At 43.7% G+C, this 12,644-nt stretch overlaps 1 protein-coding gene across 5 annotated transcripts in view; it reads right to left on the reverse strand.

The window, feature by feature from the left end:
- LOC139273030 (CAP-Gly domain-containing linker protein 4-like) overlaps window positions 1-12,644 on the reverse strand; it is a 372,964-nt gene that overhangs the window by 195,080 nt on the left and 165,240 nt on the right. For all 5 annotated transcript variants that reach the window (XM_070889311.1, XM_070889307.1, XM_070889309.1 and 2 more), the window contains exons 8-9: window positions 10,587-10,722; window positions 1,110-1,250 (exon numbers count right to left, since the gene is read on the reverse strand). In XM_070889311.1, coding sequence (XP_070745412.1) covers window positions 1,110-1,250; window positions 10,587-10,722 — 277 coding nt within the window. The remainder of the gene's footprint in view (window positions 1-1,109; window positions 1,251-10,586; window positions 10,723-12,644) is intronic.

Below are 12,644 nucleotides of genomic sequence, written 5' to 3' on the forward strand. Positions count from 1 at the left end.
GGTGTCAATCACAATCTACCCAAGCAAACTACTAAATTATTGAAAAATTTTGAGCTGCTTTATAATAGGAGTGAACAAAATGTAAATATACTGTTCTTTATTAGACTTGTCAGTTTTAATAATTTGACAATTTCAACAGAAGTTTGCTACTTTTACATTTGATTTTTTTTCTCCAAAAATATTTGAAATGTTTCGAAAATCGAATGCTATGTTAAACTTGTGCAAACAAGATCCAGTATGTCATAGAAGGTTTCATTTTAAGGAATACTTCAGGGCTGCCGTAATGGTACAGCTGGTTAAGGCAACGAGCGAAATAAGACAAAAAAGGTATCAGAATTAATTCCTTTTTGTGCTAATCCTAATTGAGGAGAGGGAATTGATAGTACATGTAGCCTCAGAGCTCTTCAGGTAATGAAGGCATGGGGAAATCAGACAGGGTTTCTGTTCCTGATGACTATCCAGTTATCCTGAATGGAAATGCACGTGTGGAACTGGATAAGGAAAGGTCATGGCTGTGATGCTCCTGATATTCAAATAACCTGATAATATTTGCTGTGCAGGCTCACATCTAAACAATGGTCACTTGGTCAAAATACCAGCCTGTGAAACCATGTCCCAGGACAGGAGATAATAAGAGAAAGTTGGTGAGACAAAAAAAACAAAGGAGGGAAAAGTGGGGGAAAGTGAATACAACACATGTAGTCAACAGAAAATCATTTATCATATTAATTAAATCAAGGCAGTCAAGTTTCCTGACTATCGACACCTCAAAAAGAATTGATTGGGTAGATTGATCTTGCAGCAGTTATCACCAGTAAGCACTCCTCACCCTAGTGATTCCTGTCAGAAACCTGATAACATCTTTTAACAAAAGCAATATTAGATACAATCACAATAGTATGTGAAAAAAGAAACAAAGCATAAAAGGAAGGGCTTAACTTAAGCACTGATATTTTTGATATGTTCTTTTCTGACCTTCATCAGATAATGAAGACACAATAAATTAAAATATCATGAAAGAAAATTATAATCTTCAGTAACAAGAAAGGAAAAACTCTGCTTGTTATGATTAATATCTAATTTATTTACCACAGCAGATTTCTGCCTACCTGTGTTCACTTTTGATGTAACATGTGACAAGTCCATTTTTTGCGATCGGACAGGAGTTGATGTTTTAATTGATACGGTCCTTGTCAAACTCTTTTTTACCATGGGTAACTTGCTAACCTTGGAGAGCGGTGCAAAAATACCTTGAAAGAAACAAAAAACTGTTAGAAAACAACTGCTAGTGCATAACACTTCTGGAATAACACTTCTTCAAAAGGACTCTATATCATTTTCAAATTCCAACTAACCTTTACCCAGATTTCAGTTTATTGTCTCTTTTCAACAAAGACTTTTCACCCCTAAAGTCCACACAGAGGGATATAGCATTCCATAGCCAAGAGGTCAAGTACATGGCCTGCACCTAAGCCAAATTTTAGCAGTTGAATCAGAGTGCTCCCAGGGTACTCATCTTCCAATCTTCCCACTCTATGAGGAAATGCCTGGCACTTTTCTTGATGGTACAATTGATTTAATTCACCACATGAGAAATTGTGGATGCAAATCCATATCCTACCACTACCTGGCACACTGGATTGAAATGCAAAGTGCATCATATAATTTTACATTAGTACTTCACAGTAACATTTCACTGCAGGATATTGAAATTTTATGCTCACTTTGAACTAACAAGTTAATCGAAGTATACATTTTACCACCACAAATACTAGAAAAATATCCTAAGTTATTTTATCTCTAGTACCTCTGAACAGCTTTGGTTTTGTAATGTATTTGCTTCATGGGTTCTTTGCTTAAGATTTCATAGCAACACATTGCTATTAAGAACTAGTTGGTTTATTAACAAAGGTTTCACAATCACACTACACGTTACCAGTTCATCCACTAGGCTCACAACTGCATACCTCATGACTGGGGTTTTATTGAGTCTTGTGAACATCATGTGACTGGCTAAGACACTCACAATGCAACAGCTCAACAAACCTGTGAACATCTTCACAGGTGCATACATTACAGGTCTCATATCTCAAGTCTCTTCTCATAACTATAGTTTCCCATCCCTGGCAGCAACCTTGTGAATCTACATTGCACACTCTCTATGGGCTTAATGGAGCATCCAAAACTGCACATAAATAATGTTTAGTATAAATGTATTATTACTTATTGACTCTTGCACTATATACCTTTTTTTATAAGGCTCAAAATGCTATTAGCCTTATTTACATGCACTCGCACTTTCAGGAAATTATGTATTTGAAGCCCTCAGTTTTTCTGTTCAAACACACCCTTCAGCATCTTTCCATTGAGCTTATACTCTCATTGCTAGTTTTTACACTGAAAGTATACTATCTCACACATCCATATTAAGTTGTCAATTCCATTAACCTTAAGGGTTCAATTTTCCCTAATGCTGTTTTTTTGGCGTATTGCCAGAGTTATGCCCGTTTCTTTTGGCCCCGACTACTCCAAAAAAAAGTAGCAAGTTTTCGCATTCTATTTTTTGAAATTGGCACTGCGCAGCATTCCTGCAGCTTCGGGGGGGGTGGAGCCTAATGTCTGCGCCGAAAAAGCAATGCCCCACCCCACTTCTGCGCATGAGCGGAAAGAAAAAGGACGTTTTTGACGTGATTGCAATGGGCGTGCATGCCCAGTACAGCTCCCGGTCTGCATTCGGCCATTTTTAAAAAGCCAGTTGTGTGTGAGAACTTTAATTCTCATTGGAAAAATCGGAGCTGCAATACAAGATGCAACGCAGCTCAAGGACCAAGAATTTCTTACAGGATGAAGTGGAAGCACTGGTTACTGTAATTGAGGCCAGATGGCACGAGATGGTCACATAAAAGTTTCATCAAAAAAATGAAGAAATGCTGGAACCAACTTGCAAAAGATTACTGTGCAATGGTGACCACCCCGTGGTCTGGAGGCCAGTGCAAAAAGTGGCAGGACCTTGGTCAAGTAGTTAGTGTAAGTAATATTTTCATTTATTCAATGGAATTGCAATTGTAAATGTGACCAGCTATATATGTGCCACTCAGCAGAAATACACCCTTCCTAAAAAGTTATGTTTTCAACTTTGCAGAGCAAGGTGGCACACAACAAACGGGAAAGAACTCGAACAGGAGGAGGCCCGGCAAATCTGCACCCACTGACATCCTTGGAAGAGAGGGTCGCTGCTTTGATGGGACCTGCCTGATGAAAAGCAACCACCACTGCACAAGCTGGGCCCACACTCGAGGGAGAGGGTAAGTCCTGCAAATTCCAGTGTCTGGCTTTGCTAAATGTTAAGTACTGCACGGACTAGCTATGCTTCGGTTCATGGGGATGTCTCCATTAGCTAGGCTTCGGTTGATGCAATGTGCTATCATTCATCGTGGTCCTTCAAATTAACCTGCTGCCTGCGCTGTGTGAGCCTACTTATGCCACCCACCTTGCCCCCTGCTCTGCTACTAACCATTTGTCTGTTCTGTTACATTTAGCAGACCTTGAGGCCAACCCTGATGATGCAGAAGGTTCAGATGCGGTCGAGCCTGAAGAGGAGAACTTCTTCCAATCCCACCTTCCAGACCAAGCGCATGGGGGTGAGGGGGAGGGGGAGGGAATGAATGAAGCCCCCACTGTTGTACTCACTTTGGAGGAGATGCAGATGCTGCCCATTGAGGTGCCAGCCCCTTTCCTGAGTGGTACGAGTGTTGGGACATTCCATGGTTCCCCACAGTCCAAGGCTGGGGGTCCAAGTGGGATGCAGCAAGGCACACCCATGGTGAGGAGGGGAAGGAGAGCACGACAGCACTCTCCTGAGGTGCAGGATCTAACAGATGTGGTTCAGATAATGGCAATGAGTACGGAGAGCATTGACCTTACCCAATCACTCGTGGACACCATCAGTGGAGTGGGTGATGAGGTATTGGGACTGTCGGGAGAAGTAACAACACTCTCACGAGAAATGGGAACACTGTCCGGGAAAATGAGGGAGGGAATGTCTCAGGCAGCAGATACAATGTCGGTGCACATGAGGGAGGGAATGTCGCAGGTAGCTGATGCGCTGTCAGTGAACATGAGGGAGGGAATTTTGCAAGTAGTTCAAACACTGTCAGTCAACATGAGGGAGTAAATGTTGCAGGTAGCTGACACACTGTTGCTCAATATGAGGGGGGGCATGTCACAGGTAGCTGAGACACTGTCGGCGAACATGAGGGAAGGAATGTCACAGGTAGTTGACACACTGTCTGGGCACATGAGGGAGGGACTGTCGGAGTTAGCTGCTGCAATAAGGGAACACGCCCAGACCCCGCGCCCATTGACAGAATCAACTGCCACTCCCACTCCAATCCCCAGACCAGCCTCTGAAGAGGCCCAAACCTGGCCCTCCACATTAACGCCTGCCCCCACCCCTTCCGTGCGCATTACCAGAGATGTTTGAAAGAATAAGCTTGGTACCAACCTGAGAAACGCTGAGCCGCCACCTGCGGGCAGGGGTAGAGTCAATAAGACCAAGCGCAGTGGGCGGTCTTCGAATAAGGTGCAGGAGAGATGGTGCAGCCTTTGTTTGCTGCTGTTGTTGTTGTTCTTGTTGGTATTATTGTTGTTACTGTTGTAACTTCTCAAATTAAAAGTTTTTTTTATAAGTTATGTAAATTTACAAGTTTAAAAGTTTGTAAGTGATGTTAAAGTTTGTAAGTGACCTTAACTGAAAACTTTAAAGTTTGATACAAGAATATTTTAATTAAAGTTAAGTCAAATACAAACAAATGTTTGTTAAACTTTTGAATAAAATATATTTTAAATAGTTCCCGCTAAGCCTTCAGGCAGCAAAGTGTTCACGGATGAGCTGTTGGTGCAAGGCTCGAGCAATCATTAAAGGGGCACAACAGCCCGCCCTCCTCTGCTGTCATGCTCCAGGTTCAGGTTGTTGCATGGCTTCCTCGTCCTCCTCCTCCTCGTCATCTGCATCTTCCTCCTCATCATCAGCTACTCTCACCTCAGGTGGGTCTTCCACTACCAGCTGCTGCTGCCTCATGATGGCTAAGTTATGCAGCATGCAGCACACAACAGTGAACTGACCGACAATCTCAGGGGAGTATTGCGTAGCCTCCGGAATGGTCCAGGCATCGGAAATGCTGTTTCAAGATGCCAATGGTCCTTTGTATTATGCTGCCCGTCGCAACGTGCAACATGTTGTATTCCCGGTCAGCTTCCGTCCGGGTTACATGTAGGGGTGTCATGAGCCAGGTGGCGAGACCGTACCCCTTGTCTCCCAGCAGCCAGCTCTGTACTTCTGGCTGCTGCTGAAACATGGCAGATATAGTGCTCTTACGTCAGCTGAACGCATCATGGGTGCTCCCAGAGTATCTTACATCAACTGACATGATGCGATGCATGCCGTTACATATGAGTTGCATATTAACGGAGTGGAAGCCTTTTCTGTTCCTGTACATCTTGGAATCGTCCAAAGGTGTTCGCAAGGCGATGTGGGTACAATCAACGTAGTTCTGTACCTTTGGGAAGCCAGCAATCCTGGAGAAGCCCACAGTCCTTTCACGCATTGTCTAGTCGTTCCTCCTGGTATATAATGCAGCAGTCACCTGCTGATCGCAGATATGTGTTGCATGTTGAACAATGGCGCACACATCCCCAGTTGTGGCCTGGAATGATCCAGATGCGTAGAATGAAAGTGCAGCTGTAACCTTCACTTCAACTGACAAAGCAATCCTCCTGATGCTACTCAGTTGCAGGTCTGCTTTTACTAACTCACAGATCTCAGTTACAACTTCTTTGCGGAAACGCAGCCTTCTCACACAGTCTGCATCACTCAGGTGCAGGTATGAGCGCCTATCTCGATATATCCGACGTGGGTAAGGCCTCCTGCCCATCATTCTAATTGTTCTGAGGTTCCTTATGCGATAACATTGAATCAATTGTCTCCTCTGCAGCACATTGAGACTTGTACGAGGTGTGGTATTATCAATATTGCCCTCGTAACTAAATTGTACCTTTGCAAGAAGCTCAAAATGGCAAGCTTCTTTGTTGTCTCTCTCCCCAAGGTCGACGTCCGAGTATGGACCACACCCAGGTCTGAGCATACGCAATGGGCTTGCTTAGATCGGGAATCACCACCGCACCCCCGCCCCCCGACCCCCACACCGGGCTTCATTTGATGCTGCTTGCTGCATAGTGTAAGGCTTCTCATGGTAAACTTAAAGAATTGCATGAAACTTCCATGTTCTGCGTTTTCAATTGGAAAAATTTAAGCTTGATGATGCATATTTGTGTGTTCTTGCCTCCCTCCAAAACCTCGCCTAAAAAGAATGGCATCTTCCTGCGCTGATTTTTTGATGAGCGCTGGTGTTTCTTAAGTGCCCAGAAGGTTTTTTGGGAGTGGTCACATACGCCGTCCTCGGAGAATTGTAAGTTGGCCAAACTTGCATCATTGTGAAAAACTGGCGCAGACATCAGGTTACGCAAAAAAAACTGAACCTAAACAAATCTGGCCCAAGTTTGCCCTCTCTGAGGTGCACCGACTTTGTAGTACAGAAACGGCGCCGATTTCTTACCTCCGTATTCTCTCCGTTGGTTCCAGGCCTGTGGCCTGTGGCGCATCGGAACGTGTGGTGGGCGGAACTGCAGCTCTGAGCACAGGCCGGCCGCTGCCTTCCCGCGCTGAGGGCTACAAGAGACAGGTTGGTGGGGGGAAGAGTTTTGATCGGGGTGGGGGAGGGGGGGCGGAGGGGAAGAGGTTTTTTTTTTGGGGGGGGGGGGGGGAAAGAGTTTTTTTTTGGGGGGGGGGAAGAGTTTTGATGGGGGGGGGGGGGAGAGAGGGGAAGAATTTTGATCCGGCATGGGTGGGGGGGGCGGAAGAGTTTTGAAACGGCGGGGGGGAGGGGGGCAGGGGAGAAAAGAATCTTCAAAGATTTTCCAGTACTTTAATATCTAGCTATCTTTTGTAAAAATATACTCAGTTTCATCAGGCTGATAGCACCTACACACTGTCCAGTCTCGCTGCTTGGGATTTTTTTTTAAACTAGCATTCCTATCATAACACTGTCATTTGGAGGCTACCTGCGCTGATCTCTTAACTCACCGCAGAGTTTTTCAGAACGTACAAAAGTGGCCATTTACTCTGGCCTAACTTAGTTTGGAGTAAGTTTTAGCTGCCTAAACTTGCTTAAATGGCCAAAACAGGCGTAAGTGGCTGGTAACGCCCCCTTTTGAAAAAAAAACTGAACCAAAAAAAAGCAACTTAAATGGGGAGAATTGCGATTTTTAAGTTACTCCAAAAAAATCTAGTTGCTCCAAAAAAAACAGAGCAACTCCTGGGGAAATTTGGGCCCAAAATGTAACTAACTGAGTTTCACTGGTGCACAATCTCTGGGAAAACTTTGATTTTTAAATTTAGGCCAAAAAAAGCGACGCACAGCAAAAAAACGGCGCAAATCACCGGGAAAAATTGAGCCCCAAGTCTTTACAGTCCTTTTCGCTGTTTGGCAAGCCTCCTAGTTCCTCTGCTGTCATCAGCAAATTTTGAAATTGTATTACCTATACCCAAATGATCTGTAGATACCAGAACAGAGGTGGATTCTACACTGACCCCTTTGATACACAACATCCAACACTTCCCCAATCTGAGCAACACTCATTTACCCTCTTTGTTTCCTGTCTGTTATCCAACTTTCTTGCCATGCTACTACATTTCCTTTTATACAATACAGCAGAATCTTTCTAACCAGACTCTTGTGAGACACCTTATCAAATGCCTTCTCAAAATCCATATGCATTACATCTACTTCATTCTCTTTATCTATCCAAGAGGTCATGTCTTCAAAAAATCTATTAAACTTGACCTGGGTGGTTTATTGGCTGCTTTCAATTATCCTATGCATTTCTAAATGCTAACTAATTTGATCTTGAATGACAGATGCCCAGGACCAGATGGTTTCCATCCCAGGGTTTAAAGGAAGAAGGTGAGAACATTGCAGATGTCCTAACTATAATCTTCCAAAGTTCTCTCCATTCAGGAACTGTTCCTTTAGATTGGAAAATTGCGCATGTCGCTCCGCTATTTAAGAATGGCGAGAGGGGGAAACCAGGGAATTATAGACCAGTTAGCTGAACATCTGTTGTCGGGAAATGGCTGGAATCTATAATTAAGAGGGTGACTGAACACCTCGAAAATTCTCAGTTGATCACAGAGAGAGCCAGCATGGATTTGTGAAAGGTAGCGCACGCTATTGACTATTTTGAGGAGGTGACTAAAGTAGTGGACAGGGGAATGTCTATGGATGTTATTTATATGGACTTCCAGAAGGCATTTGATAAAGTTCCACATAAGCGACTGTTAACTAAGGTAGAAGCCCACAAAATTGAGGCCAAATTATTGACCTCATAAGGAAATTGGCTGAGCGACAGGAGACAGGCGGTAAGGATAATGGGTAGGTACTCAAATTGACAGGATGTGACTAGTGGAGGCTGAAATTCAGGGCTGCTAGAAAGCTGCCACACCTCCCTTTTTTGGGGAGTTTTTTCCGCTGGGAGTGTTGAGGCAGCCTCGCGATCATTTTTCGGCATGTAGTACTTTTTTTAACGTTGGACCGGAAGTCGGTCATAGTGATGGACTCAAGTGCAGCGGTAAGTCAGGTTGAGGGGTGGAAGTTGGGACAGGATCGAGACTCTGCCGCTGTCACTCGTTAAAGGGGAGAGACTCGGGCATTTTTTAATCTTGGGCCACTGGGCCACCAGGGAGGGTTTCGGCCAGGTCAGTGGCTCTGGCACCCAAGAGGGGGTACCAGGCTGCCTGTTGACAGCCCAGCTGACCTCGGGGGTGCAATAGTCCAACCGACATGGAAGTCGGCCGGCAAAAAAAAATAGGATGGCGAGCGCAGCATTTAGCCCTCGTCTTTAATGGCCGCCGCACCGCCAGGGCAGAGAGAGCAGACAAGGTGCATCGACAGAGAGTGCGGCGGGGCAATGATTTTATAATCTAAATTTCGGGCAGGGCATTCTGCAGGTGAGAGCGAGCGGTGGTGTGCGTTTTGATGATGCGCTTGCGGCGGTCATCAGCAGTGGGGCAGAATTGGGAACAGGCCGAAAAATCCCCGAGCTGAATTTGGGTTGGGGCAGCCATTGGACTGCAAAGCGGCAGCACCTCGATTCCACTGCACGGCCGCCGCAAAGTGGTGGAAACGGGCCTTATCTGGACCCTGAATTTCGGCCCCATGGTGTCCTGCAGGGATAAGTCTTGGGGCCTCAACTGTTCACAGTATTTACAATGACTTAAATAACGGCATAGAGAGTCATATATCCAAATTTGCCGATGACACAAAGATTGGCGGCATTGTAGGCCGTGTAGATGGAAGCATAAAATTAAAAAGGGAAATCGACCGCTTAAATGAATGAGCAAAACTGTGGCAAATGAATTTCAATGTAGGCAAATGTGAGGTCATCCACTTTGGACGTAAAAAGGATAGAACATGGCACTTTCTAAATGGTGAAAAGCTAAAAACAGTGGAGGTCCAAAGAGGCTTGGGGGGGTCCAGGTACATAGGTCATTAAAATGTTATGAACAGGTACAAAAAATAATCAAAAAGGCTAATGGAATGCTGGTTTTTATATCTAGAGGACCAGAATACTAGGGGGTAGAAGTTATGCTGCAGCTATACAAAACCCTGGTTAGACCACACCTAGAATACTGTGAGCAGTTCTGGGCTCCACACCTTAGGAAGGATATATTGGCCTTGGAAGGAGCGCAGCGTAGGTTTACCAGAATGATACCTGGGCTTCAGAGGTTAAGTTACGAGGAGAGATTACACAAATTAGGGTTGTATTCCCTAGAATTTAGACGGTTAAGGAATGATCTGATCGAAGTTTTCAATATATTAAGGTGAACAGATAGAGTAGATAGAGAGAAATTATATCCACTGGTTGGGCACTCTAGGATTAGGGGGCATAGTCTAAAAGTTAGAGCCAGAACTTTCAGGAGTGAAATTAGGAAACACTTCTACACACTAAGGGTGGTAGAAGTTTGGAACTCTCTTCCGCAAACGGCAACTGATGCTGGATCAATTGTTAATTTTAAATCAAAGACTGATAGTTTTTTGTTAACCAAAGGTATTAAGGGATATGGGCCAAAGGCGGGTATATGGAGTTAAGTCGCAGATCAGCCATGATCTCATTGAATGGCAGAACAGGTTTGAGGGGCTCAATAGCCTACTCCTGTTCCTATGAATTATGGATCCTAAGAGTTTTCCCACAACTGACATACACTAACTGTTATAGCTGTAGTTTTTAGCTATGCGATTTATCTTTTGCTCACTAGTTGATGTTCCATTGCTACTCCTCAATCTCATGGCATAATTTGCGTATCTGAGGAGGATTGAAAAATGCCTCTGCTATCTCTTTTCTGGCTTCCTCAATAGCATCAGGGAAGTCTATAGCCTCTAAGGAAACTATGAGAGCTGAATATACATACAGCTGAGGAGAAAATCATTGCCCAACATTGTTCTAAGAACATAAACAAGGGATGACTATACCGTATTTGATAGGACAGCTAAAATACTGAATGCCACAAATACATCCATCATTCTTCCCCTCTGGTTCATCCAGCTCAATCCCTGCCCACTGGCCACTGGCGAATTCAGTGGTGCCACAAAATCGTAACGTTCCAACCTAAGGGAAGTACAAAAGTGTGAAGATGAGTGAAACACAAGATAGACATAATAATGACGACTATTTTCTTTTCAACATTATAATATAAATATTGTACTAATTCCAAAAAAATTATAAAGTTGTATTTTTATTTCCAATTTTCAGGCTATATCATGTCTATAGAAAAACACAAGACATTCCCTGTTAAAGTTGCAAATTATATATACGTTTAGATACATATATATTCGTATATGTGTGTATCCAATACATATTTGCCCATTACACTTTTGTATATGTAATTTTGCATCATACTTGAACCTGATTGGTTGTAACAGTTAATAATAAGCAGTCAATGCAAGTACATCATGAAAACCTACTAAAGACACTTGGAAATAACCAATCATAATCAGCAGTCAGCAACAATCAATAAAAAAGAAGCAAATCATTAAAATGGTTTACATAACTTTATTTTAAATTATATCTTAGAATCTTACTGAACTGAGCAATTTAGTACGGGAAAGATGGTGTGCAACATAAAGAAATATAAAAAAATATAACATTTACAGGAAAGTAATGCAACAATGGGCTGTCTTTAAAGAGGACATAGTTCGGGTACAGTCGAGGTTCATTCCCACTAGGGAGAACGATAAGGCAACTAAAGTCAGAGCTCCCTGGATGACGAAAGAGATAGAGATTAAGATAAAGCAGAAAAAGAGCGCGTATGACAGGTGGCAAGTTGAGAACACATCGGAGAATCAGGCTAAATGTAGAAAGTTCAGAGGAGCAGTGAAAAAAGAAAAGAGAGGCACATAAATAGTTAACGGGTAGTAAGAGGAGGAGTGGGGCCGATTAGGGACAAAAAGGGAGACCTTTGCATGGAGGCAGAGGGTATGGCTGAGGTACTTAGTGTGTACTTTGCATCTGTCTTCACCAAGGAAGAAGATTCTGCCACAGACATCGTGAAGGAGGAGGTAGAGGAGATACTAGATGGAATAAAAATTGATAAAGATGAGGTATTAGAAAGGCTGGCTGTACTTAAAGTAGATAAGTCACCAGGACCGGATGGGATGCATCCTAGGCGCTGAAGGAAATGAAGGAAGAGATCGCAGAGATACTGGCCATAATCTTCCAATATGCCTCAGAAATAGGGGTGGTGCCATAGGACTGGAGAATGGCAAATGTTATACCCGTGTTCAAAAAAAGAGTGTAACGATAAACCCAGCAACTACAGGCCAGTCAGTTTAACCTCGGTAGTGGGGAAGCTTTTAGAAACAATAATCAGGGCCAAAATTAACAGTCACTTGGACAAGTGTGGATTAATTAAGGAAAGCTAGTACGGATTTGTTAAAGATAATCATGTTTAACCAACTTGATCAAGTTCGTTCATGAGGTAACAGAGAGGGTTGATGAGGGCAGAAGCGCTGAGAGTAGCAAGGGCACAGAATGTACTCTGGGTGGGGGACTTCAATGTCCATCATTAAGAGTGGCTCGGTAGCACCACTACTGACCGAGCTGGCCGAGTTCTGAAGGACATAGCTGCCAGACTGGGCCTGCAACAGGTGGTGAAAGAAACAACACGTGGGAAAAACCTACTCGACATCGTCCTCACCAATCTGCCAGTCGCAGATGCATCTGCCCATGACAGCATTGGTAGCAGCGACCACCGCACATTCATTGTAGAGATGAAGTCCCGTCTTCACACTGAGAACACCATCCATCGTGTTGTGTGGCACTATCACTGTGCTAAATGGGATAGATTTAGAACATATCTAGCAGCTCAAAACTTGGCATCCATGAGGCGCTGTGGGCCATCAACAACAGCAGAAGTGTACTCCATCACAATATGTAACCTCATGGCCCGGCATATCGCTCATTTTACCATTACCATCATGTCAGAGGACTAACCCTGGTTCAATGAAGAATGTAGAAGAGCATGTCAGGAG

This window comes from Pristiophorus japonicus, chromosome 9 (assembly GCF_044704955.1).
Source record: "Pristiophorus japonicus isolate sPriJap1 chromosome 9, sPriJap1.hap1, whole genome shotgun sequence".
Lineage (NCBI taxonomy): Eukaryota > Metazoa > Chordata > Chondrichthyes > Pristiophoridae > Pristiophorus > Pristiophorus japonicus.